General features: G+C 42.4%; 1 protein-coding gene across 1 annotated transcript in view; it reads left to right on the top strand.

The window, feature by feature from the left end:
* Positions 1–27,543, top strand: part of GPR158 (G protein-coupled receptor 158) — a 207,345-nt gene that overhangs the window by 146,292 nt on the left and 33,510 nt on the right. Inside the window, exon 6 of the mRNA XM_050891873.1 lies at positions 5,150–5,259. Within this exon, the coding sequence (XP_050747830.1) occupies positions 5,150–5,259 (110 nt within the window). The remainder of the gene's footprint in view (positions 1–5,149; positions 5,260–27,543) is intronic.

Below are 27,543 nucleotides of genomic sequence, written 5' to 3' on the forward strand. Positions count from 1 at the left end.
TGGCTTATTCTGTAGCAGAATTGCCTAGAGACAGCCCAAGACAGCTATTGCAGTCAGGCAAGGGCAGATGGTGTTGGGCAGTGGAACAGATCAGATGGATCTCTTCACAATATCTCCTAGATGCTTGTTAATGGAATTAGCCCAAAAGGCATTATCTTAAATGGCTGCGTCATGTCCTGCATTGAACCGTGCAGAGTACTTGCAGCAAATTCTGAAGTTAAATAAAAATGTAGGTAGTTTTCCTGTAAAGCTTTTTGGGTTAACTGAGCACAATTTTAAGAGAAATTTGGTTGCCTGAAAATGAGAAAAGAATTAATACTTTTGCATCGCTTTTATCTAAAGTAGGTGACTTTCACCTTGGATCCATAACCAGATGATGCTGATGCGCAAATTCTAAACTCTGTATCTCATTTCCATGTATCTAACATGGATAACATCCCTGCCCACGGCACTAGGAACTAGATGATCTTTAAAGGTCCCTTCCAATCCAAACCCTTCTATGATTCTACAACTGAGGGCAAAAATAAGATGAGTTCAAAAGTGAACACTTTGGGGCTTTTTGAGTTAAGGACCTGCTCAAAATTTTTCATGTTTAGGTTTAGGATTTGTAGCACTGACAATTCCACGTATTTTTTTAAATATTTGTTCTTTGACTTCTGATCTTTTGAGACATTATAGCATTGCCCATTCCCTCTCAACGTGGAGTATAGAAATTTGATGATTGAAAAGGAAAATGAGTTTTTGATCTATTCATGTGACTTTTGTGGTTTAAGAATTGAAGTAAAAAGCAACTTGTCTTAAATACATTATAAAATTGTTAGAGCTGGCTACAGAGTGTTTAGCTTAGTCCTCCTAATGCAGATTATTAATTGACATACAGTGAAGCAAATTCCCTCAAATAAATGCTGAAGTACCTTTCTAGTCAGTGGAGATGCGTATTTGAAGCCTTCAGGCCAAGATTCTGTTCAAATAGCTGAAGTCCTGAACTTCTTCAGGGTTCTTCAAGGTACCTGCCTTATCTGTGGGTTATCTGTGGAACTCGCATTAGTAGGGCTGATTTACTAGATCCCTAACACGTCGGTAGAAATTATATGCCTGATTTAGGCAGACTGAATCCCATTCAATGCACCTTGGGGAACTGCACAGTATTAATTAAAATATTTTCGCCTGGATCTGGTGCCCAAGGTGAAGGGCAAAATTAATCATCTTATAATGTGCACAGTAAAGTTAATCTGAAAAACAAAAGAATATTTTGTGTTGCATGGAAGTATTGCTCACTATTAACATCATAGAGCTCTGATAAGATGGGGTTTTTTTTCTTCTAAAGAATCCTTCTAAATGCTGTATATCTTTTAAGAAGCAATGGCACTGAGGCTATAAAACTCATTATTTACTCATTTTTTGTGAGGACAATGTCTGTTATGCTTTTGAACATTAAATTGTTCAATGTTAGTTCTTTTTGCATTTTTACCGTCCTACCTGTCCTGGTAACAAAAATTTGCCATAGTGGGCGAGGTGCCTGTACCAACTTTAGCCATTGTCTTTAGAGAGCGTGTGTGTCTGTTCATCATGTCAGCTGAATAACTGAGCTGGCTGATCGCTGTGTCAGCAAGCTAAGTCTCTCTTCCATGTCCGTAATTCTCCAGCTCTAAACATACTTGACAGTTAACTGGTGACCTTAGAAAGTCTTTTCATCTCTGACTCCACATCTGGTAGCGTGACTACTGGGACAATGTTTTGGCAAGGGTAATAATAACTTAAAACACATTGAGGTTAAAAGCAAACATCTAAATGCATTTGTCCAAATGACAAAGATGAGCCCCAGCTTATGAAGTGTCACGCACAGCTGCAGTAACTGGTACATGAACAGGCACTGTTTGACTTTTCTTCTGGTTTCCAAATATTTTTTCCCCAGATCTTTGTTGTTTAAGGAACAGAAACTGATGTCTAGTATTTAAATGGATTTCAGGAGCTGATGAAACAGAAGATACCCCATTTCCTTACATACAGTAAATAGGTTTTGTGACATCCATCAGCAAAACCTCTAAGCATTTTTAATGAGATTAATGCTGCTGTCATGGTCTAATGCATTATAAAAGCAAAAAGGGAAAATGAATTATTGTCAGATTTTTGGTGGGCAGAGTAGTCTTTTAGAACTGCAGAGGGATTCCCTTGTTCTGCTGAGACCAGCCTGGGTATGTGGGTGAATCCTGTGCTCATCCTACACTCCTAGCTTGGAGCTCAGCAACCCTTTGCTGCATATTGTTTGTCACTTTAAGGAAGGCTTATCTCTGGGAATAACAGTAGGGAATGGGGGTTTTGGTAACCAGAAAGTAGAAGAGGCTGATATGAAACAAAACCAAGACTTCTCTGTTATGTTTCTTTTGTTTGTTTGTTTTTTAGCTAGAGAGAGTGATGGATGGAGTGCAGCAGCCATACTTTTCACCAGATATATATTCTTTGCAAGAATGTGATTCCACTAAGATGAAAAACTTGAGCAGGGCTTTTGGTGTACTGAGCTTCCAGGGCAGTGTTTCTGTAGCCCCTTGGCTCCAATCCATTAAAGATTATTCAGTTTAAAAATTGTGCCACTAAAATTCACTGTGCTTATAGAGACTTAATGTTGACAAGAGCTTAGAGAGGGCAGTCACCTGAACATCCCGGTGAGCGCTGATGGGAATGGGAGTGACATATTCTTAGAATAACCTTTTGGAAAGCCTAAGAAGCAAGCAAAACATAAGTATAGCAGTTCTTGCTGTTCAAAGCCTTGGTCCATGCGAGACCACATGCAAGTTATGGAAGAATAGGTAGAAGTGGATGTTGGCCCTTGGGGGGCATTGTAACTATTCTCCATCATATAAACCCAGGAAGACCCAAAAGGGAATCAAACTTGGATCAAGTCTTACTTCCGTAACATACTTGACCACTGGGCAAAGGAGTAGTTAAAATGTGTCTACATTCAAATGGGAAAATGAGAACAGTTTTCGCCAACAGAGCCTTGCCTCTGCAGCCTTCACGGTGAGCTGCCACATGCCAGCTCACACCATGCTGCATTTGAAGTGGTGTTTTCTTGGTTGATAGCTAGCCAAATGCCTCAGCTGCTCATACAAATGGTTCAGTGCAAATCAATGAGGTTTTCTAGACACAAGCAGTTAATATTTCAACAAGCAACTGCAGATAAAATTGCTGTGTCAGATTGCATGGCAAAGAGAGCTGTTGCCCTTGTTCAGAAAATTCTACGCCTGGAAAGTTTTTAGACCTTCCCGTTTCAATCATCTGAAAAATTCTGCTTTGAGATCAACTTTGAAATATTTGGAATCTCTGTATGCCAGTCTTTTTTTGACATTGTTTTTCTAGTTTGGAAGAATCAAAGATGAAACAGGGTGTTTTCTACCCCCTGGCAAACCTCAGAAGGCAGGTTATTGCTACAGACTTTGCTCTGGTTCTGCAACTGTCCTAATGTGTCTAACTGTATATTAGGATAAGAGGTCATTACTATCATTCAGGTCTTTCTGAGAAACTTCTTGTTGGATGCTCTATTTACACAAGCATGTTCATGCGTGTGTGGATGCATTTTGGTTTTCCAGCTGATTTTCCAAGGAGAAGTGGGCCTTTTGCTGCAAGCTGTTCCCTTCCCTACATGCAGAATTTGTCAGATTCCCAGAAAATGTCTACCTTGAAACATGCCAGTCCAATAACAGTGAAAAAAACAGATTAAATTTTGCACCATGGTTTGATTCAACAAACCATGTTTTTAAAAGAAATTGCTTGATTCTGCTGTAAAAAAACATGCCAGTGAAGCACAGCAGTTTCTCTCTCTCTCAGCCCACGTCTGCCATTTTTGCCCCCACTTTCCTAAATATGTCTATGTCACCCAAAGGACGTAGTCCTGGGCTTTTGGCCAATATCCTGGGCTTGAATTCCCACATAGAAAAGCTTTTACTTAGGAAAATAATATCATGTGGCAGCCGGTAGGCACAATACTACCTCTACTGCCAGAATGTACTGACTCTAAATGAAGCAGTGGCAGATGGCCTGAAATGTTTCAGTGCTTTCTTCCTCTAGACCAGGATTACCCAATTAATTTGCACTACAGTGCATTGGGTCGTTTTACCAGGTTCTGGTCAGATGGGTGGGATGCACTGGATCTAGCTTCGCTGGACCAAGCAGGGTCTGCAGGCGGGTAAGGGCAGCATACAGCCAAATCCCTGGGACGGCAGGCTCCTGGTGGGGCCAGATGAGTGGAAAGGAATATGGGATCATCCCTCAGAACACCAGGGACAACATCTGTTGGAACGAGAAGAAATGGACTCCTGGTTCAGATCGTGACTGAGTCCACCATTTGAGCAGCTCTGTTTTAGATAAGGGTGGCATTTTACTTGGTAATGATGGTTTTATACACACTATACCTGCAGAAGTAGCTTTATGTTACTGTTCATTCAGTGTTGTCCTCATGCATGGTACTTGGTAGGTAGAGCAAAAGGCCAGTAGGACCTTTCTGTTGTTGTGATTAGAGAAATCCGTAAGTGAACAAAAAGGTTATTTTCGTTAAGAAAGTGGTGATGCGTAGGGAGATTTGGTATAGCTTAGGGAAAATATATGGGGAAGAATAGGAAAGTCAAATATGACATCGAGATTTTGGGGTTTGGGACAGAGAGAGGCTAGTGCAATAATTTTTAGTGTGGCAGAATAGTTGGCAGAGAAAAATGAGCAACTATCATTTTCCTAGGTTTATTAGAAGGAGTGGCTTTGAAGTGTAACCTAGTAAATACAGTCCATCAAACCAGAATTAGGCCAGCTGCATATTACTGGAATAGCTCAAGGAAAATGTCCTTGTCTGTTCTATCCTCTTCTCTGGGTACATGTTTTCACTTGGTTAAGAAAAGTCAGTGGAATTGCATTTAAAAGTGTTGTCACTTCACAGTCTGTCACAGGGCTTTTGCCAGCTGCCTTCAAAAGGAGTTGGTGCCTAGAACTGTGCCAGCTGGTTGATCTGATCATCCCGTCACTTTACTAGAAAATCTAAATATACAGCAGTACGAGCTGAAATATGTCTGCTGTCCTGTTTTGCAACTATTCTGCATTTGAATCAAGAACTACTTTCACATTAAAGCAGTACTGAAGCTCTCTCTATCTTTCTGTTCTATAGGTTGTCATTTTGTATTTTGAGCCAAGTGTATTTCGCTGTGTTCTCCTAAGATGGGTTCGTCTTCTGGGCTTTGCTACTGTTTATGGAACTGTGACGCTCAAGCTGCACAGGTATTTCACATATTATTAATTTCCATCTCTGTGGGAGTATGTGCAATCTGTGTGGGTACTTAGATGGGAGAGCTGCAAATATTATCATAAACAAGCGCCATTTCTGATTTTTAAAACCACTGTGTATTTCTCCTCACTATTCCTGCTCAAATTATATGCTACTAATCCCAGTAGAGAACGATGAATGCAGACAGGATTTGATGAAAAAGATATACATCAGCTGTAAAATTGTGCAAGAATCCCTTTTCACAGAAGGTGAATGTATTTTCCTTGAATATAGGAAAATACAGAAGTGTTTGTAGAGTGTTGAAAAGTGTTCAAAAGTTTCCCTGTAAAGTGTTCTAGACAGATGCTTTCTAAGTGTTTAGATACAGCGATGGTGGGTAAAACAATACGCTATGGCGTATATACTTACTATGTTTTCTTATGGCTCATAAGTCAAGGGCTGCTTTCTTCAGGCAATCACAGCAGACAGGCTACATGCTCACAAACATCAGTGCCAGCCAGCAAAAACGTGTGGAAATTCTGGGTTCCATGGGGTTGGCAGTGCGTTCACATGCGATTCAGAGATTAAGAGACCCAACTTCAAATCTCACTTCTACGGTCCCCTTAAAAATTGAAGCCTTTTCTGGGTGTGCTGGATAAAATCCTGATGCTTTTTCCTCTTTAAACTTTAGTGCAAAAAATGACTGATACATTCTGTAAGTATTTTTATTGAAGCAAAGAGATATGCAGTATGTGTATATTGGTACTTGGACATCTTGGATGAAGTAGGCTTGCTCATCTTTTTATCTTAGTTTCATTACTGCGTTGGCATGTTAGACAGAGGAGGTTTTGTGCTCGTAAACTGAATGAGGACTGAGAGTATCTTGTGTTTCATGTGGCGCTATTGGCTTGTCGCATTTTAGGTGGAAAACCCTGCTTTCCCATTGAAATAGAGCCTCTTCTTGCAGCTCCCTTTTATTTGTGTCCCTGTTTACAAGTGTACACTTTGGCTGGTAAACTTTGACTGTATAATGCTATGTCTGGTCACATCTTTGCATTGAAATTCATCCAGAAAATCCCACACCCTCGTGGTATTTTCTGGGATGAACAATTGCTGATGCAAAAAGAATAAAAACTGGAGCACTATAGAAAAGATATAACAGAACTGGTGACTTTGCTTGGATGGTTTGTTATCTGTAGCTCAGATGTATAGAGAAACAGCCTAAGACTATGGAAGACTCACATTGTCATTGCAGTTCTGCTACCCTAACAGGTTGTTTATATGATTTTACATGATGTGAGGAAGCAATACCCTGACAGGGTAGTTGATCTTCCATTTATATGAAGTGAGGACAGGCTGCAAAATTGGGCAGAAAATCTTGCACTTCTGCTTTGCTCATTCAGCTGTTTGGTGTTACTTGGCACTTGTGCTGACAAGGTCAGCAAATGGGACAAAGATTGAATAAGAAACCAAGACTGAACTACATCCTCATCCTTGATCAGCACAAAACAATGAAGGCTAGCAACAGACTGGACTGTATCAACAAGACAGCAGCCAGAAGGCTGAGGGAAGTGATTATTCTCCTTTACTCAGCATGCCTTAGACCATATCTGCAATGCTGTGTCCAGTTTTGGACTCTACCAAGACATCAGTGAACTTGAGTGAGTTCAGTGAAAGGCCATCAAGATGGTCAGGGCTTGGAGCACTTGCCCTGCAAGGAGAGGTTGAGGGAACAGGGCTTATTCAGCCTGGAGAAGAGATGGCGTTGGAGGGACCTAACAGCACCTATCCGACACCTACAAGGAGGTTACTGAGAAGATGGAGCCGTGCTCTTTACAGTGATGTATATTGGGAGAGTAAAAGACAATGACAAATTGAAATGGGAGATTTCAACTTTATACAATATAAATTAGCATCAGGGTCAATATAATACAAGGGAAAAATTTTCACTATCAGGGTAATTAAGCAGTGGAGCTGGTTGTCCATGAGGCTATGAATTTCCATAGTTGGAGGTTTTCAAGACCCAGCTGGATAAAGCCCTGAGCAACCTGGTCTGGATTCAGTGTTAAGCCTGCTGTGAGCACTGGATGACCTTCTGAGGTAATTCCAACCTGAATAATTCTATATTTCTTTGTGAAAAGTGAAGAGAAAAAAAACCCTATTTAGTATATTAATCTAGAATTCCTTTCTCTAGGAATCTGCCTTTGTTTTCCACCCAGGTATCCTGACCATTCATTTCCTACATTCATTATATTGTGGTCTTTTTTTAGTACTGAATATTTCAGTCAGGGAGTGTGCCTTGCAAAAGACTGAGTGAAGTTAGATATATGTTTTATTATATACATTTGTGACAGTTATGCTAATTAGGAATAGTGTGATGCTAATAGAAATTGGGTAGAAATTTTTGGCAGATCTAATTTAATCCACAGTCATTGCAGGGTTGAAGAATGGCTTACTGCAGACACTGCAAGTACTCATGACAAGCACTGGTTCCCTCCTGCAGGTAGCCTGTGTCTTGCCTGGGGGAAGAACTGATTGCTAGGAAGGAACTTGTGATTTTTCTGAGTTTAATGGGAAAACCAATATTGTGTAAAAGCAGCTATTAATGATAACCAGAAAGTCTAAAGCTGTATTTCTCAACAAATGAGGTGCTTTGAGTAGCACTGGAGCATGAAGGTTATCCAAAGCCAGGTAGGAGGCACTGGAAACACTTGTTTTCTTTGTGGCTTTTTTTTCCCATAGCTCCCCACTTCCCAAGGAGGTCTTTGAGGTTTCATTAGGGTCAAGCATCAAGGAGAAATCAGAAAAGTAGCCAAAAGCAGATGCTTAAGGAAGAGTAAAAGAACAGGGAAGTCACGTACTGATTCATTCTTTGAACACCCGTCACAGTCAATTCCTGCAGTGCCTCATCTTAAATTGCCTCTTTCTTATTCATTGTGCATTTTTAAAATAATGAGCTGATGTTTATGGGGGTGGAAGGATGGGGGTAAGGAAATGAGCTTAATTTAAGAAATCTAGCTGTAGAGCCATGAACATAAAACTCAATACTTTCCTCAACAATGAATTCTTCAAAATAATTCTCTCAAGAAATAATGATGTTTCAAATTTAACCTTTTGAGTTTAAAAGAGCTGCTGTTGTTGCACCTTTCAGTATATTTCTGTGACTGAAGACTCTTGGTGTCCTTTTTCAAGCCCTGTATTTTATGAACAGGTTATCTCATTATTTTTAATATTTTGTGAACTTCTACCATCTTGGTGTCAGGATTAATACAGAATCCTTAATTCTGGATTAAAGCATAAGAATGGAAGAAAGCTGTAGGTATATACATACAGACATATGTATATGTGTATGTGTATATACATAGGATAGCTTACAGACATTTTATGACAATGAAACCCAGGAATGGGATCTCTAGTTTGTGGGAGTCTCCATTTATTATATTACTAAGAGAAAAAGAGGAGAGTGTGGAAGTGAGGAGAATGAGAAGGTATGGAGAAGGTAATGTTTCAGGTATGGAAAACAAGACAATGACATACAATGGCTTTTTTGTAAGTAGTGATGGTGGGATGGGCATGTTAGTGGGGGGACAAGAAGATGTTAACACTATGAGGCAATTCTGCACTTCATCTAAATGCTGTGCTAAGATTACATTGCTGCGCCTTGCCATCTGGTACAGTCGGAGCAAGTAGTGGCCCTTCTTACAGATCTTTGTAGGTGATAAAGAAAGGAGAAGAGCAGTGCAGTGCAGCGTGTCATGTGTTGTGGTTCAGTATCTTACAGAAGAGGAGACTCGTGCTAGCAGAGAAACCAAAGAAGATGTCAGTTTGCTTCTTGAAGCACTTGGGTGGAGGTGTGCATTGAAGGTGAGAATGTGAAAGAGGAGGACATGGCGTAACCTCCTCTTGTAGCTAGGGGAGGGAAAGAACATACAGATGATCCTATCTAGAAGTAGCTGGTGGAAACACGGTGGAGAAAGGGGCAGAAGGTACCTTCGCAGCTGGAGCCTGTACAGCTGGGTGGTCCCTCGGCCAGTATTTCACAGTTCATAGTGCCAATAGATGATAGTTCCATAGTGCCAATATGCCACTACTCAATGTTTCCATGAAAAGGGACACTAGTGATGAAGCACCGCAGAGAGAAGTTTTGTCTTGGAGTAGCGGTTACTGCATAACCTCAGCTTAGGTGGGCAAGGAAAGTGAGATGGGCATTGGCTGTAGTAGTGAGCTACCCTTTGTTTTTGAAATGAGTCAGGGCCTCGTGGTTATTTTTGTTGAACACTCCAGAAAGTGGGAGATTTAACTTCTATCAAATTATTTGCTTTTTTCTTATGGAAGGCAAGTGTGAAGTGGCTTCAGGCAGATGCATTCACTGTTGGATTTTGCCACTGGATGTGATCTGTAGTGGTTGTTATCCCATGTGAAACAAAAAGGGGAAAAATTGTTTTGGAGGCAGATGCTGCTGTTGCAGAAATGCAGTGTCCTGAGCTCTGGTCTGATACTGCCTTGTGGAATTGTTTGGGTTTTTACTGCTTTAACTTGACTGGCAGGATTAGGTGTTTGAGTCTGTTTGCAAGGGAGGAAAAGGTTAGTTAAGCTGTAGAGATGATTACACTGTAGGGGCTTACTATAATCATTCTGACCATTTGTCTTTCTCTTCCCTGGAAGCAGCGTATTTTAGCACCTGAGAAGTTTGATCTTTGTTATATTCATGCAGCTCTGTCCATTTTGTAAATCCAGTTCCCGTGATCTTATGATAAATGCTCAGGGGCAGCTATTCCTGTTTATTATATTCCCACAAAATAAATCACAGCATCAGCTGCAAGAAAGTCAAGTGACTTGTCACTGTGAACTCCCCTCTAAAGACCAACCATCCCAAGACCAGCTTGCTGTGAACACTATGGGTGTATGTTATAGGATCTATTCCATGGTTCTTTGTGCTGAAACTTTATATAAATCTCGCCCAGGCCCTGGAAGGAGAATTTGTCTGCCTCTCCTTCTGAGGGATTTGTGGAACTGTCTACAAATGAGTGATTGTATTGGGTTTGCATGGCAAGGTTTTGGTAGCGGAGGGGCTACAGGGGTGGCTTCTGTGAGAAGCTGCTAGAAGCTTCCCCTATGTGCAATAGAGCCAATGCCAGCCGGCTGCAAGGTGGACCGGCTGCTGATCAAGGCCGAGTCAGTCAGTGATGGTGGCAGCGCCTCTGGGATAACATATTTAAGAAAGGGGAAAAAGTTACTGCACAGCAGCAATTGCAGCTGGAGAGAGGAGTGAGAAGATGTGAGAGGAACAACTCCACAGACACCAAGGTCAGTGAAGAAGGAGGGGGAGGAGGTGCTCCAGGCGCTGGAGCAGAGATTCCCCTGCAGCCCGTGGGGAAGACCATGGTGAGGCAGGCTGTCCCCCTGCAGCCCATGGAGGTCCACGGTGGAGCAGCTATCCACCTGCAGCCTGTGGAGGACCCAACACTGGAGCAGGTGGATGCCCGAAGGACGTTGTGGCCCCGTGGGAAGCCAGCGCTGGAGCCGGCTCCTGGCAGGACCTGTGGCCCCATGGAGAGAGGAGCCCATGCTGGAGCAGGTTTGCTGGCAGGACTTGTGACCCTGCGGGGGACCCACGCTGGAGCAGTCTGTTCCTGAAGGACTGCACCCCGTGGATGGGACCCATGCTGGAGCAGTTCATGAAGAACTGTAGCCCGTGGGAAGGACTCATGTTGGAGAAGTTTGTGGAGGACTGTCTCCCGTAGGAGGGACCCCACGCTGGAGCAGGGGAAGAGTGTGAGGAGTCCTCCCCCTGAGGAGGAAAGAGCGGCAGAGACAACATGTGATGAACTGACCCAAACCCCCATTCCCCGTCCCCCTGCGCTGCTATGGGGGGGAGGAGGTAGAGAAAATCGGGAGTAAAGTTGAGCCCAGGAAGAAGGGAGGGGTGGGGGGAAGGTGTTTTTAAGATTTGGTTTTATTTCTCATTATCCTACTCTGATTTGACTGGTAATAAATTAATTTTTTTTCCCCACGTCAAGTCTGTTTTGCCCGTGATGTTAATTAGTGAGTGATCTCCCTGTCCTTATCTCGACCCATGAGCCTTTCATTTTATTTTCTCTCCCCTGTCCAGCTGAGGAGGGGAGTGATAGAGTGGCTTTGGTGGGCACCTGGTGTCCAGCCAGGGTCAACCCACCACAGTGATTTCCCCTCTCCTCCTGAAAGCAGGCAGGCTGCAACTTGACTTAGAATTGACCCCAAGACTCATAAACTTCAAAGTACTCCTCTCTTGGGTGAGATGGCTTTTTGTAGGAATTGGGTTTGAATTAACAGATAAAACAGATAAAAACTCATGTTAGTTTTGTGCAGTTACGTAACAAAGGTGTAATCTCAAGTTTCCTTATTAACTTTAATTCCTGATAATGCAAACAGAGCTCAGTGACACCATGTTTCTGTATCTTCCGTGCAACCTCATGGAAGGAGGTTCGATGTGCAGTTTCCCTGGTCTGACTGCATTGTCTTAAGCAGGAGAAGGGAAGGGGTATGTGGTCAGACATAAAGCTGCCATCAGTGAAGCAGTAAGTGCTGTGTCTGGCACAGAAGTCTGTGCAGATCCCTGGAGAGAGGGAGATGAAGACGTGGAGACATTTTTCTGGAGAGGGGAGAGATACCCGGTCTGAAGCCTTGGCCGAACATTGTTGCCTGAGCACTGCTTGTTATCGTTCCAGCTTCAGGAAGAAGGGCAGATGGACTTTTGAAAATAAACATCCTGCACTGAGAAGATACTTGTTTTGTACTGCCAGTTTCTCTTCTACAAGGAAAATTAACTCAAGAAGGTTCCAAAATTTGCCAGTGCTTGGCAGAGAAGGGCTCACAACCATATACGTTTTGCTGTGGGCTGCTGGAGCTCCATGCCTTTTTGATGCTCTTGCAGCTGTAGCTCCTTGTTCTGCCTCTTCTCTTCAATTTGTGTTCATGCGAGAGCTCCATGATGCTGCTTTGAATATCAGAGCCAGCAGCAGTGCAGAAACCGTAAGGATTAAAAAAGAGCCTTCCTGCATTACTGTCACCTCACTATCATCAGCTTCATTTTCTTGTAGTGATGACTCAGATAAGAGGGAGGTACCTAGTTTCGGCTAAAAGAGACATGGGGAAAAAAGAAAGGCATCGGGTACTTTTTGTATTTATTATGAATTTAATTGAATTAAGAAAAAGTAAATCTTCCGTGAGAGCAGGGCATCCTTGTCCTCTTCCACTGCTTTTTCCACGTGTAGCACATTTACCCATCTTTGTTTAAACAAGAAGGGAAGCAGTACCTGGAAAACGTACATGGATTCCTATGTCATTTGCGTTGTTTGAAGCTCACATCACTGATGCTTCTTTTTGATGAAAAGACATAGTTCAAAGACAGCAGTGAAGAAGAGGTTGTACGCACTAAGTCCTACAAAGGTTTGTGAAAAACAGTGTTGAGGCGGAAAACAGACCTTATGAATGTTCCCGCAGAACGAAGGCTGAAACCCGCAGCATCAGCAGGTCCCTCTCTGCCTGAAGTGCCCCGGGCGGTCAGTGGGCACGTGCTGCTGGCTGCTCCCACGCTGTGCCTCATGCCTGTGGAGGAAACGGCAGAGAAACGGGGGCTTTAAGGGCTGGGGGCAGAGTGGAAGGCTGGGAGATACAGTTTAGGGAGGAAGGGAGTTGGACTTGCTGCAAAAGTGTATACACATACAGTAGGAGTTCATAAGGAATGAAGCTTCACTAATTAGACTGGTCATGGAAAAATCTGTTTTCTTGTTAGCGTGTCTTAACCTATTTAATTCATTTCCTGAGTATAATTAGTTTCTCTTGCCTGCTCCAAACCTTTGCTAGTTTGTTTATTTATTTTTATGGTATACAAAAAAATAGGGCTCTAGACAACAACTTAGCGAGTTTAGTAAATTCCATATAGCATTCCTGCATGGTACACATTCATGATGAAATTCTTGGTTTTGTAGTTCTTCTAGATTAAATAAGAGTCACATTCTGTTTTATTGTGGCTTTTTTCCCACTAAAATCTGCATTATTAAAATCCTATTTAGCTCTTTTGTATCCCTGCCATTCTCAAGCAATAACTAGCCTTAACTAGATAGCATAATGGTTCTGTTTCATATTTCTGAATAAAATATCTACTTTCATATGTATAAACTAATAAAATGTAGCACAACTGTTACAAAGACAGTGCAGAATTAATCTTGATGGAGCACAGTGTAGAAGTGGGACTAATAAACATTATCTTTAAGCAAAAAAATCAGCGGCATATGAAGTACGTAAGATTATTAGAGCACTGTGATCCTGAAAATATTCTCATCCATATTCCTATTAATATTTAATTTATATAAAATATTGTAGATACAACTGTACAGTTCCATGGGCTGCTTTTTTTAATCACCTTAATATAGCACACATTCTGCTTTATCATAGTAGACCAAGTTTGGCTAGGAAAGTTCAAAGAGAAGACGAAGTATCTGGTGTTTTAATATTAAATTATATTGCTATCATGATTAGAAAAAAAAACAACAGTGGGTTGGAAGGCCCTCTGCAATGATCCACAGTTATCACAAGACCTTTCAGATATCTTTTGATGGCATGCAAGAGCACCATGGCAGATAATGGGAGAAAGGACTGGTTTTGCACATCAGATTACATGATAGCAGAAGGGCTTCAGAACTGGAGCTGGAACCCGTCCTCTCAGAGACCTTGTCGAAGTCCAGGACTCCCTCAGGTGGCAAAACTTTGTGCTGTGGTGCAATACAACAGCATCTTCCTTCCAGGTAGACATGCATTTGCACATGCATTTGCAATACAAGTAATGTAGCTCTACAGACTGGTTTTTTTTCTCGTTACATGGGAAGGACAGAATTGGTCGGTGGAACAAGGTATCTGCTGCCCAGCTGTCTGCTGGGTGGGATTATGGCATGAAAGAGAAACCAGGCATTGCACTGCAATACATGAGTTATAGGCTATTTGTGGAGGAGTGTGAAGAGGGAGTTAAGTAGTGACTCACATTCCATGCACAGGGGCTGATCACAGTTAAGAGGAAGCAGAGATTTGCAAATCACATACACTGATTGTCAGTGAAAAATCATGACTGGAGGGGAGGCTTCTGGTGGGCTACTGTGAAGGATCAGGAGTAAGCCTGATACTATTTAGCATTTTCAGTTGCAGTGCAGAACCAAGCACAAAATGATTACTCATAAAATTTGTGGATAACACAAAGCTTGGTGAAATGGTAAATTTTGTTTCAGAAAGGATAGTAATGAAAAGAAATCTTTATTACTTGGTAACTTGGGCTTGGTCGAAGAGATACACTTGAATACAGCCAACAGGCAAATTATAGTTAGGGACTAGTTAAAGACACAAAATTGAGGAGGAGTTTTAAAGGTTATCAGTAGAGAATTGATTTCGCAGCAGGAGACATCTTTGAGACTAATACAAATGCATTATGTCCTGTTCCTGAGATGCATTTTTAAAGGAGGTGTGCAATAGATGGATGTGGTTCAGAAAGTATTTGACGGCTGGGAAAAGCACTTGATACTGTGAAACCTAATCTGTTTTTTAGATCAGCAAGAAGACTGAGAGATGACTTCTTATGTGGTGTATAAACAAGCAGGGAGAGAAAAAGTAGTCACAAAAGACTCTTTAATCTATTGGACTGAGGTTTAATAAGATCTGGTAGCTGTAAGCCAAAGCCAGAGAAATTCAAATGAGCAATCTGGCACAAATTCTTCTCAGAAGGGTGCTTAGCTATTGAAAAACCTAACAAGAGAAATGAGGAATTTTTTTGTGCTTCTTTCAGATCAAGACTGAATCCCTTCTTGGAAGATATTCTATAGTTAAATACTACTACAAATTACAGGAGTTTCTATAGAAAAATGTAATGGTCTGTGTTATGCAACTGATCAAGCTATATAATTTAGTGGTTAGTCCTATATTTGGCCTTTGTTTTACGAACATGCAATAGAAATGAGAGCATTCATGTTAGTATGGGTCTACTGAGAAATTAAGCATATTTATAAACTGAAATGACATATTTATAGTTGTACTGTTTAATGGGATGCACCAGCTGCTTTGAAATTAGTCCTGATCACTTACCCTAGTGCAGATCTTTAGTACTGGGAAAACTGGTGCCTGGACCAAAGATTCTCAGATATTAGTTGCTCTTTTCTGGATTATTGTGAAGGCCAAAAATTGCCATTATGTTCTTGAAAAACTGAGTCTTTATCTGACCAGTGGTAACCAACCACTGGTGACATAAAATGCTGCGTTGCCATGCTGTAACATACACAGGGGTGAAGCTTGTCAGCGTTGTACCTGTGTGCACATTGGTGAGTTATCCTCATATATGCTTTTCTGAAAGATGTCCAAGATGCTCTAAGAATTTTAGATGCGATGTATTAGATCCATGATCTGAACTGGAAAGGCCAAGACAACGCTGCCTTGGCTGCTTGAAGTTCAGGAATACATAGACAGTAGGTCCTGAAGAAAGCTTCAGTATTTATTAATTCAGTTGCAAGTATCAAGCTATTCCTTTTAGAGTAATCTGTAATATTTTCAATTAAAAATTACCACAAAAAATTTGTATTAAAAATTAAAACTCTTTTGCTATTGCAGAGTATTACAGTACAGTGCACTGGCAGGTTTTACGTGCAGCTGAGTTTTGGATTTTTTTTGACTTGAGTCCTACCTCTTTCATGTGCACAATGTGAGCCTCTGTACATAATTGCGGTTAGTTGTATACAGTTCAAGCTGGAGCCTCTGTTTCTGGGCAAATCTAAAAATGCTAGCAGTTAATAATCGGTGTAAAATTTTGAGTGCCTATTTCTAACGTGTGAATTAAGTTAGCTAGCAGTGCTGAGTTACTCAAGGGCCTCTGGGTCTCTTCCCAGCCATCACCACTGTTCTGCTCTGGCAGTTCATAGCAGTGCAGTCGTCCTGGTGGAGGCAGGTGCGCTTGGCCTCTGCAACAGCAACATCTGTTATTTTTCTGAGATCTTCTTGAGCAAAACAATCTCTCTCCCCTTTGCTGGGATTTCAGGGAGATGCCAGCTCTTCCTCCCAGGTGTGCCTAGGGGAGGTTACAACTTTGTGTGAGTGCGGGGCTGCTGGTGGTGAAGCCCCTGCTGTTGGCAGCCTCTGCCTCAAGCACTGGCTCGCACAGAGTTGTTGGGAAGTGGCAGCCACTCTTGTGACCACAAATCTTCCTAAGCTTTTTGTTTCTCCTTGCCTGTCTTTTTATATATCCATTAAGCCCCTCTGACTGTGGCATCAGTTTTCACCAGTGCAGACGTTCTTGTTTTCAGCTTTCTATTCTAAAAAACATCAGGCAGCAGCAAGCAGGGACTCATTGGTGCTGCCTTGTTGCTGTATGTGGACCAGGGTCTTTCTCTGGTATGTTTTTCAGCATTACTTTGACATTGTCTTCTACTATTCAATTGTGAATAATGTAAATTGGCATTACATGTCTGAAATCATACTTCAGTTCAAACTACGTAAATTCATGGCCTCTAAACAAGGGCCAATGTCAGAAGGTACCGTGGCAGTTTCACCAGGGCTAGTAAAAAGAGTTGATATGTATAAGCGTGGAAGTGTTTGGTACCATCGTCTCACTGAAATAAGGCTAACAATCTATGAACTGTTTATTTCCAGATGTTGCAGTCAAATTTGTGCACACATTTTTGCAGATCTTCTGTTCTTCTGCTTGACTTGTCTTTCTAGTTTTGGCATTTGACAAGCTTTTAGAGCTTTTTTCGTGCTACTGTTCATATTTGTTTTATAAAGTTGTGTATTGAACTTTATATTTGAAATTATTTTTTATTAAACCGTGTATTTTCTAGCTCTCCTGTGGTCTCCTTCAGTCCGTAAATGACCATCGTATATTCCTTCTGACATATTTCTCTAGCACCTCAGAAATCACTCTCTTGTTGGCTTTGAACAAAACTCCGTATAGTGCTGAAAGCCTTGAAACTGATAAAAGGGCTGGAATTACACTGTCCCAGCCATTCCTTAGTAACAACCTTAATTACTTTATGCAGGATCTTTCCTCAGCGGTAAGTCTGCCTTCTATCTTAGACTGGACAGGCTTTTTTTTCTTTTAAATGGGATTAACATAATCCAGCTCTGGACTTTGCTCCTCTGCACTTTTTCAAATGCTTTGGAGAATGTGGCTGCAATGACCAAATCTCTTCCAAGTTTGTATTCAATTTGCAAATCATACTTTGCTAGTTGAGAAAATAGCTTATGTATTGCTCTGGCAACCTTGTAGGTGGTGACTGTCAAACTCTTTTTAGAAGTAGCAATTGATGGCTTCTGGTGAGTATCAGCTAGCATTGGCCTCTGATGAATAAAAACCTGTTATACCCATGAAAAAGAGACATTGACCGTTTTACCATTTGAATGTATTAAAATGTAGTGTTTTGCAAGGACATATATTATGTAATGTTCAGTTTTGTCTGTGGCTCAGTCTCTTGTAAGGAAACTTTGTCAGTATTCCTCCTCAGAAATATTGGCTGGCACTCAGTTCAATTTGTTTGCTTCCTATGATGATACCTCAGGGCTGGAAGCCCCATGAACAGACTCGTACTGTTTTTCATATTCTTTATTCGGATTTGTGCTCACATCTGCTGCACAGCTGCACCATCAGGATCGCTGATATGGGCAAGACACAAAATCCTTGTTGACCATTCTATGTTTTTTCATATCCTTTTCTCATTTAGGGGAAACATAATGGTGATGGCCACTGTCCTTTTATACTCCTCTTTGAACTTTGTTCCTGTGCTTGCTGTTTCTCTCATGTGGCATTCTGGTGTTTGTTTATCTTTGCCCAGAACCCCTAGCTCTCATCAAAGATACTTAGACCCTTGGACAACTGTTCCAGAGTTCTTCCTGTACCAAAATGACACTTACATAGATTAATGGTTTTTGTGCTAACAAACGGCTTTTGTGTTTCTGACTGAAAATTTAGGCATGCCCAAGATAACCTATATCTCACCCAGAGGAGACAGTGGGCGTGTGCCATGCATTGAAGCATGGTGCAGGAGTACCAAACAAGTGCTGACACTTGATTTTCTCCCACAAGGTACCATGTCATGCAGGTACCTGAAAGCAGTAGAGCCCTGCAACAGCGTGCCAAACATAGAATCATAGAATCATTTAGATTGGAAAAGACCCCTAAGATCATCGAGACCAACCATAAACCTAGCACTGCCAAGTCCACCACTAAACCATGTCCCTAAGCGCCACATCTACATGTCTTTTAAATACCTCCAGGAATGGTGACTCAACCACTTCCCTGGGCACCCTGTTCCAGTGCTTGATAACCCTTTCGGTGAAGAAATTTTTCCTAATATCCAATCTAAACCTTCCCTGGTGCAACTTGAGGCCAACTTGAACAAAAAAACTAACTCTTAACAAATAGCTGAGGTGTGCACCTCACTAACATAGTTATGGTGCTTCCAGTCCTGACACTGGTGTGCTTTGTACTAATACATCATCCCTGTGCCATGTCCCATAATGTCTCCTGAAGATGAGAGTATTGTACAGTTGCCTCAGCATTTGGCCTAGTCCATGTCCTCCAGGTTTTCCCTGGTTAGGGCATCCAAATGTTTCTTTCACATTCTTACTTATATTGTAGCCTTATAGGGGCAGGGTTGCACCTTTAGCTGGTCTCCATTTCCCTTCTGGAGAACCAGAACTACCTACTCCCTTGCTTGTTTGTCAGAGCAGCAAGTGACTCTCGCTCCACTTAAGCTGTTGCCATGTGATAAGCAGCATAAATCACTGACGTCATAGAACTATAGGTCTTTTGGACTCTTATGACACTGCTATGTTCTGCCAGGATGTTCCTCAGTTGCCTGTTCCTTGCCTCTCCAAAGAAAGATATAGCTGAGTGAAACCAAGAGTGAGGCATGCTTTTATCCTCTTAATTCATACACATTTTTTGTTGGTAAAAGCTATGAACTGAGTCTTTTCCAATTATCTATTTATCCAGATGTATATTTAACTTATCAGCTTACAGGTTATTTGCTCACCACTTAACTCCAAAACCACACTTATTTTTCATTAGCTGTGCGTTTACTTTAAGCACTAGGCATTATTTCAGGTGCCATTTTGGCTTGTCTGCCTTGGGCTGCCTTAAGGTTAATGGTATGATACTTTGTTGGTTCATTCATCACTGCTGTGGAGCCAGCAGCGTTGCTGGTTTAGTCCTGTGCGGGGTGTGAGGGCTCAGCTGGAGCGGGCAGACTTGTGTCATTCTTCAGCCTTTCTTCAAACACCAGGCATGGCGCTAGACAAGACATCTGTGTTCTTCAAACACCAGGCATAGTGTTTGAAGAACATAGATGCCTTGTCTAGTGCCATCAGGTGCAATGCAGTGTTTATTGTAGATTTCTCCACGTGCCTTTTTGTCCCACAGGTCTTCTGATCCCAAGTTCTGTTTAGGTAATTTATTTGCTAGATAAATCCTAGTGGCTTTTTAAAGGGCTAATTCTGGGATCCCAGTAATTGTCTTCTGAGTTTTTTCGATGAGATGTCAGCCACAACCAAGTCTGTTACTCAGCTGCTCCACCTCAAATGACAAGACCAATTCTTCACCGTAGATATGTTACAACTCTCTTGTTCCCACCTTCTTTTGGGTGTCTGTTTAAAATACCACTTTTATGAAGAAAAGTCCTGTACTTTCAAATTTCAGTGTAGCAGTTCTGTAGCTAGCCGTGATTGTCTCTGCCTGCTGCTCACTCCTCAATGCTCCTGGTTGCACGCCTGCAGCTTGCCTGGGTTTGAAGGGTTTGCCAGTTCCAACTCCAGGCACCGTGAAACACATAAACTGCTTCTTGAGCTGAGAAAGATAGGTTGACCACAGAGAACTAAGAGTTAGAATCATAGAATCATAGAATGGTTTGGATTGGAAGGAACCTTAAAGATCATCTAGTTCCAACCCCCCTGCTATGGGCAAGGATACCTTCCACTAGATTAGGTTGCTCAAAGCCCCATCCAACCTGGCCTTGAATACGTCCAGGGAGGGGGCATCCACAGCTTCTCTGGGCAACCTGTTCCAGTGTCTCACCACCCTCACAGTAAAGAACTTGTTCCTTACATCTAATCTAAATCTACCCTCTGTCAGTTTAAAGCCATTATCTCTTGTCCTATCACTGTATGCCCTTGTAAAAAGTCCCTCTCCGGCTTTCTTGTAGGCCCCTTTTAAGTACTGGAAGGCTGCTATAAGGTGTCCCTGGAGCCTTCTCTTCTCCAGGCTGAACAACCCCAACTCTCTCAGCCTATGCTCATAGGGGAGGTGCTCCAGCCCCCTGATCATCTTCGTGGCCCTCCTCTGGACTCGCTCCAACAGGTCCATGTCCTTCTTACGTGGGGGGCCCCAGAGCTGAACGCAGTGCTCCAGGTGGGGTCTCACAAGAGTGGAGTAGAGGGGGAGAATCGCCTCCCTCGACCTGCTGGTCACGCTTCTTTTGATGCAGCCCAGGATATGGTTGGCTTTCTGGGCTGCAATGCACATTGCCAGGTCACGTTGAGCTTCTCGTCAACCAACAACCCGAAGTCCTTCTCCTCAGGGCTGCTCTTAATCCACTCATTGCCCAGCCTGTATTTGTGCTTGGGATTGCCCCAACCCATGTGCAGGACCTTGCACTTGGCCTTGTTGAACTTCATGAGATTCACACGGGCCCACCTCTCAAGCCTGTCTAGGTCCCTCTGGATGGCATCCCTTCCCTGCAGCGTGTCAACCACACCACACAGCTTGGTGTCATCGGCAGACTTGCTGAGGGTGCACTCAATGCCACTGTCCCTGTTGCTGACAAAGATGTTAAACAGTGCTGGTCCCAATACTGACCCCTGAGGAATGCCACTTGTCACTGGTCTCCACTCGGGCATTGAGCCATTTACTGCAACTCTTTGAGTGTGACCATCCAGCCAATTCCTCATCCACCGAGTGGTCCATCCGTCAAATCCCTGTCTCTCCAATTTAGAGACAAGGATGTTGAGAGGGACAGTGTCAAATGCTTTGCACAGGTGCAGGTAGATGATGTCCGTTGCTCTTCCCTTATCCACCAACGCTGTAAGCCTGTTGTAGAAGGCCACCACATTTGTCAGGCACGATTTGCCCTTAGTGAAGCCATGTTCGCTGTCACCAGTTGCCTCCTTATTTTCCATGTGCCCTAGCATAGTTTCCGGGAGGATCTGCTCCATGATCTTGCCAGGCACAGAGGTGGGACTGACTGACCTGTAGTTCCCCGGGTCTTCCTTTTTTCCCTTTTTAGAAATGGGGGTTATGTTTCCCCTTTTCCAGTCAGTTGTCTGTATTTTTTTTGTTTTCCTTCTGTAGTGTGCAGAAATCATGCAGAGCCAAAGTCTGCTTTATCCAGTGGGCACAATCCAGTCAGCATTGCACGACAGGAGGGGCACAGCCACCAGCTGCAGTCGCTTTCTGCCAGACCTTCCTAAAGGTGCAGTTCCCCACTGCTGGCGAGCGCGTTCTTGTACGGAGTCGCGTAGTGGCCAGAATGCGATGTCTGTTAAACCTGCGGCCCAACCAGAGTGCACAGGCTTTCTGGAAAAAACAAACAAACAAACAAAAAACCCAACTCAAAGCCCTTTAGACTTCGGCTGTGAGTCTTTTTGTAAGAAGAAAGGTAGAATTTATAAATCAAGTCAGTGAACTCTGTAGTTGTTTTCTGCACCTTGTTACTAGAAGCATAGTGACTCTGTATTAAAGCCACTGACAGCGGTCATCCTGCAAACCCAAACAATACTATTTACCCCATAACCCAAAAGTGTTTCCTGGGTGGGCTTCCCAACTTCTGGAATGACCACAAGACTGTTGAGAATAGCAAAACTGAGTAAGCTGAAAGATATTGGAAATCAAAATTAGTGAGAGGGGTTTTGTAGTTATCTTCTCAGAAGGCAAAGAGCATTTAAGCTTAGCTGTTTCCTAGCTTGTTGCAGCCTGGATGCAGCCCTAGTAGGCTCTGATGTATGAAGAGCTGGCAGCTCACCCTGCCCTGGAAAGCCTCAGGTCTGTCATCATGCCTCTGCATTAGCATGCAAAGTCAGTGTCATCAATGTCATTTGCAAGACTTGTCAGATCGAATACAGAAACCAAATGATGTATCTCAAGACTATTTTCAGTAAAAACAAACCATGTTTTCCATTCCCTTTTGTCTCCGTGTTCAGTTAGACTTGGCTAATTTGTTTTATTTTCATCTTCATGCTATATGAAGACTGCATATGTGAAACACCACATTTAAGCTGCTTGCTATATTCAAAAGTCCAAATCTGTTTCTTGTGTGATTAGCTCCTGTTGCATGGATGTCACCAAGTCTGAATTTGGGTCAATGTCTGACTATTAATAAGAAAGGAGTCTTATTAATTCCCCCTTTTTTCCCTGTTTGTTTCTTTAGGTTATTTGATTGTGAAGCAAGGTCATTGCCACTGCATTTCTTAGCACTATTTGATGTCTCTCTGATTGGAATATTTCTGTTTAAACAACCAGTCTTTAAAAAAAATTCATGGCTATCAACACTTTTCTAATGTGTATGTGGCCTCAAAGTGGAGCTGGGACTCTTCCTCCTTACTTCATCTTTGCAGATTTTACGGAGCTTCGAGCTTATTGCATTTTCCTATCATTCTGATCAGTCCATTTTGTTGTCAGTAGGGTCTCATTCCTATATACGGGTAGATGGCCTGGGTCTGCATCTTTTGCATCTTTTACATTTGATTTCAATGAGAATCTCTGAGTGTTTTATGTATTCTCATAGCAATAAACCTTTCCTCTTTCTTCCTGAAAATTGTGGCATTTAGATTAGCTCTCCTGTGTGCTTGCTTAATGCTCCTTCAGAACGGCAGAATAATTTTAGTTCAATTCAGTTTATCCTTTAAATAGACACATTATTCTTGTTTTTCTAGATTGGCTTAGAACCTTGACAACTAAATCTTTGACTGTAATTTAAATTGTCATTTTTTTCATTATTTTATGGTGAACACACAAAGCAACACTTTTCAGAATTCAGGTTGTCAGATGATGCTATTTCTTGCTGTGCATATGAGAGGAAACACAGAAGATGAGAGTTAGTGTTCCTTGCAGTTGACTTTTTAAACTTGAATATTTTATTGCAGAATGACAAATGAACAGTATGTTTCATTTATTTATTGAAGTCGTATGTTGCATTGATATATATAACCTTGCAGGGGAGTGTGAATATTGCATTATCCTCTTCATTAGAATGGGTGACAGTGTTGTCTAGTAATAAATTTGGAAAATAAAAGTGAAAAGGTGTACTTTAGTGGGCCCCTGAGAGCAGAATTTGTGATACTTTGTGGAATATTCAGTCAAAGCTCTGAAGAAGTTCATAGAACAAGTTATACAAAAGAGCTTCTAATGCTAACTATACTTTTAATGCTAATACACTTCTAAAGCGTATTAAATCTTAAGGTTTAAGGTCTGAATAAAAAGCTTGTTGCAGAAAGCATACTAAGAAAATATTAGTGACTTCTGAGTTTCTTCCATCTATCTATACATCTGTATACTGACTACACAAAGATTACAGAACCATAGAAGAGATGAGGTTGGCAAGGACCTCTGGAGATCACAGAGTCCAACCCACCTGCTCAGAGCAGGCTCAGCCAGAGCAGGATGCTCAGAGCCATGTACAGTCAGGTTCTGAATTTCTCCAAGGACGGAGATCCACAACCTCTCTTGGCAACCTATTCTAGTGTCTGACCACATTCACAGAAAAAAAGGTTTTTCTTATGTTTAAATGAATCCAGGAATTTCCTGGATTTCGGTTTGTGCCCATTGCCTCTCATCTTGTCACAGAGCACCACTGAGAAGAGTCTGGCTCCGTCTTCTTTACTCCCTCCCATCAGATATTTATATACATTGATAAGATTCTCCCTGAGCCTTCTGTTCTCCAGGCTGAACAGTCCCAGCCCTCTCAGCCTCTCCCCTTACGAGAGATGCTCACGTCCTTTAATCATCTTTGTGGCCCTTCACTGGGCTCAGCTCCAGTATATCCGTGTCTCTCTTGTACCAGGGAGCCCAGAACTGGACACAGCACTCCAGGTGTGGCCTCCGCAGTGCTGAGTAGAGGGATAGGACCACCTTCCTCAACTTGCTGAACATACTCTGCCTCATATAGTCCGCGAGGCTGCTGGCCTTCTTTGCCACAAGGATACATTGCTGGCTCATGATCAATTTGGTGTCCATCAGTATCCCCAAGTCATCTTCTGCAAAGCTGCTTTCCAGCCAGTCAGCCCCCAGCATGTACTGCTGAATGGGGTTGTTCTTGGCCAGCTGCAGGACTCAGCATTTCCCTTTGTTGAACTTTGAGATTCCTGTTTGCTCATTTCTCCAGACTGTTTTGGTCCCGCTGAATGGCAGCAAAACCATCTGGTCTATCAGCCACTCCTCCCAGTTTTGTACCATCTGCAAACTTCTTGAGGATGTACTCTGCTCCATTGTCTAGGTCGTCAGTGAAGAGGTTAAATAGTGTTGGCCCCAGTATCAGCCTCTGGGGTACACAACTAGTGACTGGCCTCAAACTGGACTTCTTGCTGCTAATCCACAACCCTCTGAGCATGGTAGTTCAGCCAGTTTTCAGTCCAGCTCACTGTCCATTTATGTCACCTGTATTTCATCAGCTTGTCTATGAGGATTTTATAGAAAACAGCGTCAAAAGTCTTCCTGAGTCAAGATAAACAACATCCACTGCTCTTCCCTCAGCAAGCCAGTCATCTCCTTGCAGAAGACTGTCAGGTCAGTCAGGCGTGATTTCATCTTCATAAATCCATGCTGACTACTCCCAGTCACCTTGTCCTTCATGTGTTTGGAAAAGGTTTCCAGGAGGATTTGTTTCTATCACCTTCCCAAGGATTGAGATGAGTTTGACCACCATGTAATTCCTGGGATCCTCCTTCTTGTCTTTCTTGAAGGTCAGAGTGACATTCGCTTTCTTCCAGTCAATAAGAACCTCCCCTGATCACCATGACCTTTCAAAGAGTATTGAGAGTGGCCTCCCAATGACATTGGCCACATCTTGTCACATCTCATGCATGGACTTCAGTATATCCAGTTCACTTTAGTGTTCCCTAACCTGATTCTTCTCCATCAAGTCCTACTAGTAAAGACTGAGGTGAAGAAGGCATTGAGTATTTCGGTCCTTTTTGTGTCACTTGCCACCGGGTCCCTGCATCATTCAGCAGTGGGCCTGCATTTTCCCTAGGCTTTTTTGGTTTTGCTGCTGTTACACCTGTAGAAGTCTTTGTTGTTGCCAGTTGAATCTGCCCTCACCAGATTGAACTCCAGGTGGGTTTTGGCTTCCCTAAATCCATTGCTGTATGCTCAGACAGTGTTCCTATATCCCCTCTGGGTCACCTGAGTCCTCCTTCCACTTCTTGTACGCTTCCTTTTTATGTTTGAGTTTAGTCAGGAGCTCCTTGTTCAACCATGCACGCCTCCTGCCACCTTTGCTTGATTTCCTGCACATTGGTATGGTCCATTCCCGAGCATGGAGGAGCTTGAAGCTTTTTTCCCCTCTCTCAGGATCCTGAACTCCACCATTCATGGTCACTGCAGCCAAGGTTGTCCCTGACCTTCACAGCCCCAGCAGTTCTTCCTTCTCTGTAAGCATGAGGTCCAGCAGAGTGTCTCCCTTCCTTGGCTCCTCAGTCATCTGTGTCAAGAAGTTATCATCAGCATGTTCCAGAAACCTCCTGGACTGCCTGTGCCCTGCTGTGTTGCACTTCCAGCAGATATAAGGGTTGCTGAAAACCCTCATGAGAACGAGGACCTGCGAGCATGAGGCTTCTACCAGTTGTCTGAAGAAGGCCTACCTCAAGACCTACTGTCTTGGTATTCCTGATCAAGCAGTCTGTAGCAGACACCCACCACAGTGTCACCATAAGCTCTCAGCTGGCTAAGCCGGTGTCCCAAGGCAGAGCTCCATGCATCCCAGCTGCCCTCTCACAAACAGAGCAACTTGTCCTTCCAGTCTGTCCTTCCCAAAGTGCCTGTGCCCATCCATGGAGCACTCCAGTCTTCTGATCAGCAGTTATTTTTAAGGACACCATTAGTGCTGTCACTTCAGGGGGTAGTCCTAGCTGTTGAGGCAGATTCCTAGGAGTGTGGTATTATGCAGTGCAAGGGAGGGAACAGCAAGTATTTGTCAAGACATGCAACTTTAATTATTTTCACAACTAGTTTCCAGGCAACTGTAGCTTCCTCAGAAGTGCTCATGATTAACCTAATTAGCAGTTTTTTCTGATTGCTACACATGCTTACACATATTGAGAGTAAACTTAGTTGAATGAGCATTTACCTGGCAATAGAACATGGAAGCTTATGAAAGGATTTATTTTATTCAGATATTGCTGACACTATATGATGATTCTGGACTACAATTCTTTAAATTTCCTTTAATTATATGTTGTATTTTGTATGAAACATCGGAAGAAGAACATACAGAATGCAATTTATCTCTTCCAGAGCACAAATGTAACTGATCTGTTTCAATAACAATAGTAAGTAGCATGCCAGATCCATGCAGAAATAGCATACGCGACAACACGGGGCTGGTCTGCACTGCTGTGTACCATGCTGCTTGCATGAGCCAAGCTGAGGCTAATCGGAGCAGAAGAATCCATCCCTCTTCAACAGTTTATCAGATGTCGATTTTATACAGCTGGGGCTTTTTGGTTGCTGGATTTTTTAGTTATTTGTTCCTTTACTATAGTATTATAAACAGAAGAGATGCATTCTTCTCGTTCTTCTGTATTTGACTTTGCTCTGGCCAGAATTTGTTTTCTGCTTTAGCTGAGAAACTGCTGTGCACATACTGATGTTCATTTTCTTACATGGTCATTGCTCTACTTGTTCTTCCATCAGGAGAGATGTTTGACATACTGGCGTATGAGTGAGATTGGACCTAAAAAATTCTGTTTTGGTCTGTTTACCTTTACTGTAGAATTTCCTTTTTTCTAAAGTTCTTAGTGAATGCTAAGAAGGAAACATAAATAAGTTGGGCAATATGCGAGGGAATTTATGTGCGTAGCAGCTTGGTTACCAACTAATGTCTGTTTGTCATCTGCATTCAGAAGAAAAGACAGGGGTTTGAAATAATGAAGGCTTGGAACCTTTTGTCATTGTTGCTTTTGAGAATGAGAATTTTAAAATGTAAAATAAGACTACCAAAGCAAGGGCAGGTCTGCAGGTAGTACTGCAACCTTTAATAGCCATATCTGCACCTCTATATTGATAGAGGTGTATTTATATGTGA

This window comes from Gymnogyps californianus, chromosome 2 (assembly GCF_018139145.2).
Source record: "Gymnogyps californianus isolate 813 chromosome 2, ASM1813914v2, whole genome shotgun sequence".
Classification (NCBI taxonomy): domain Eukaryota; kingdom Metazoa; phylum Chordata; class Aves; order Accipitriformes; family Cathartidae; genus Gymnogyps; species Gymnogyps californianus.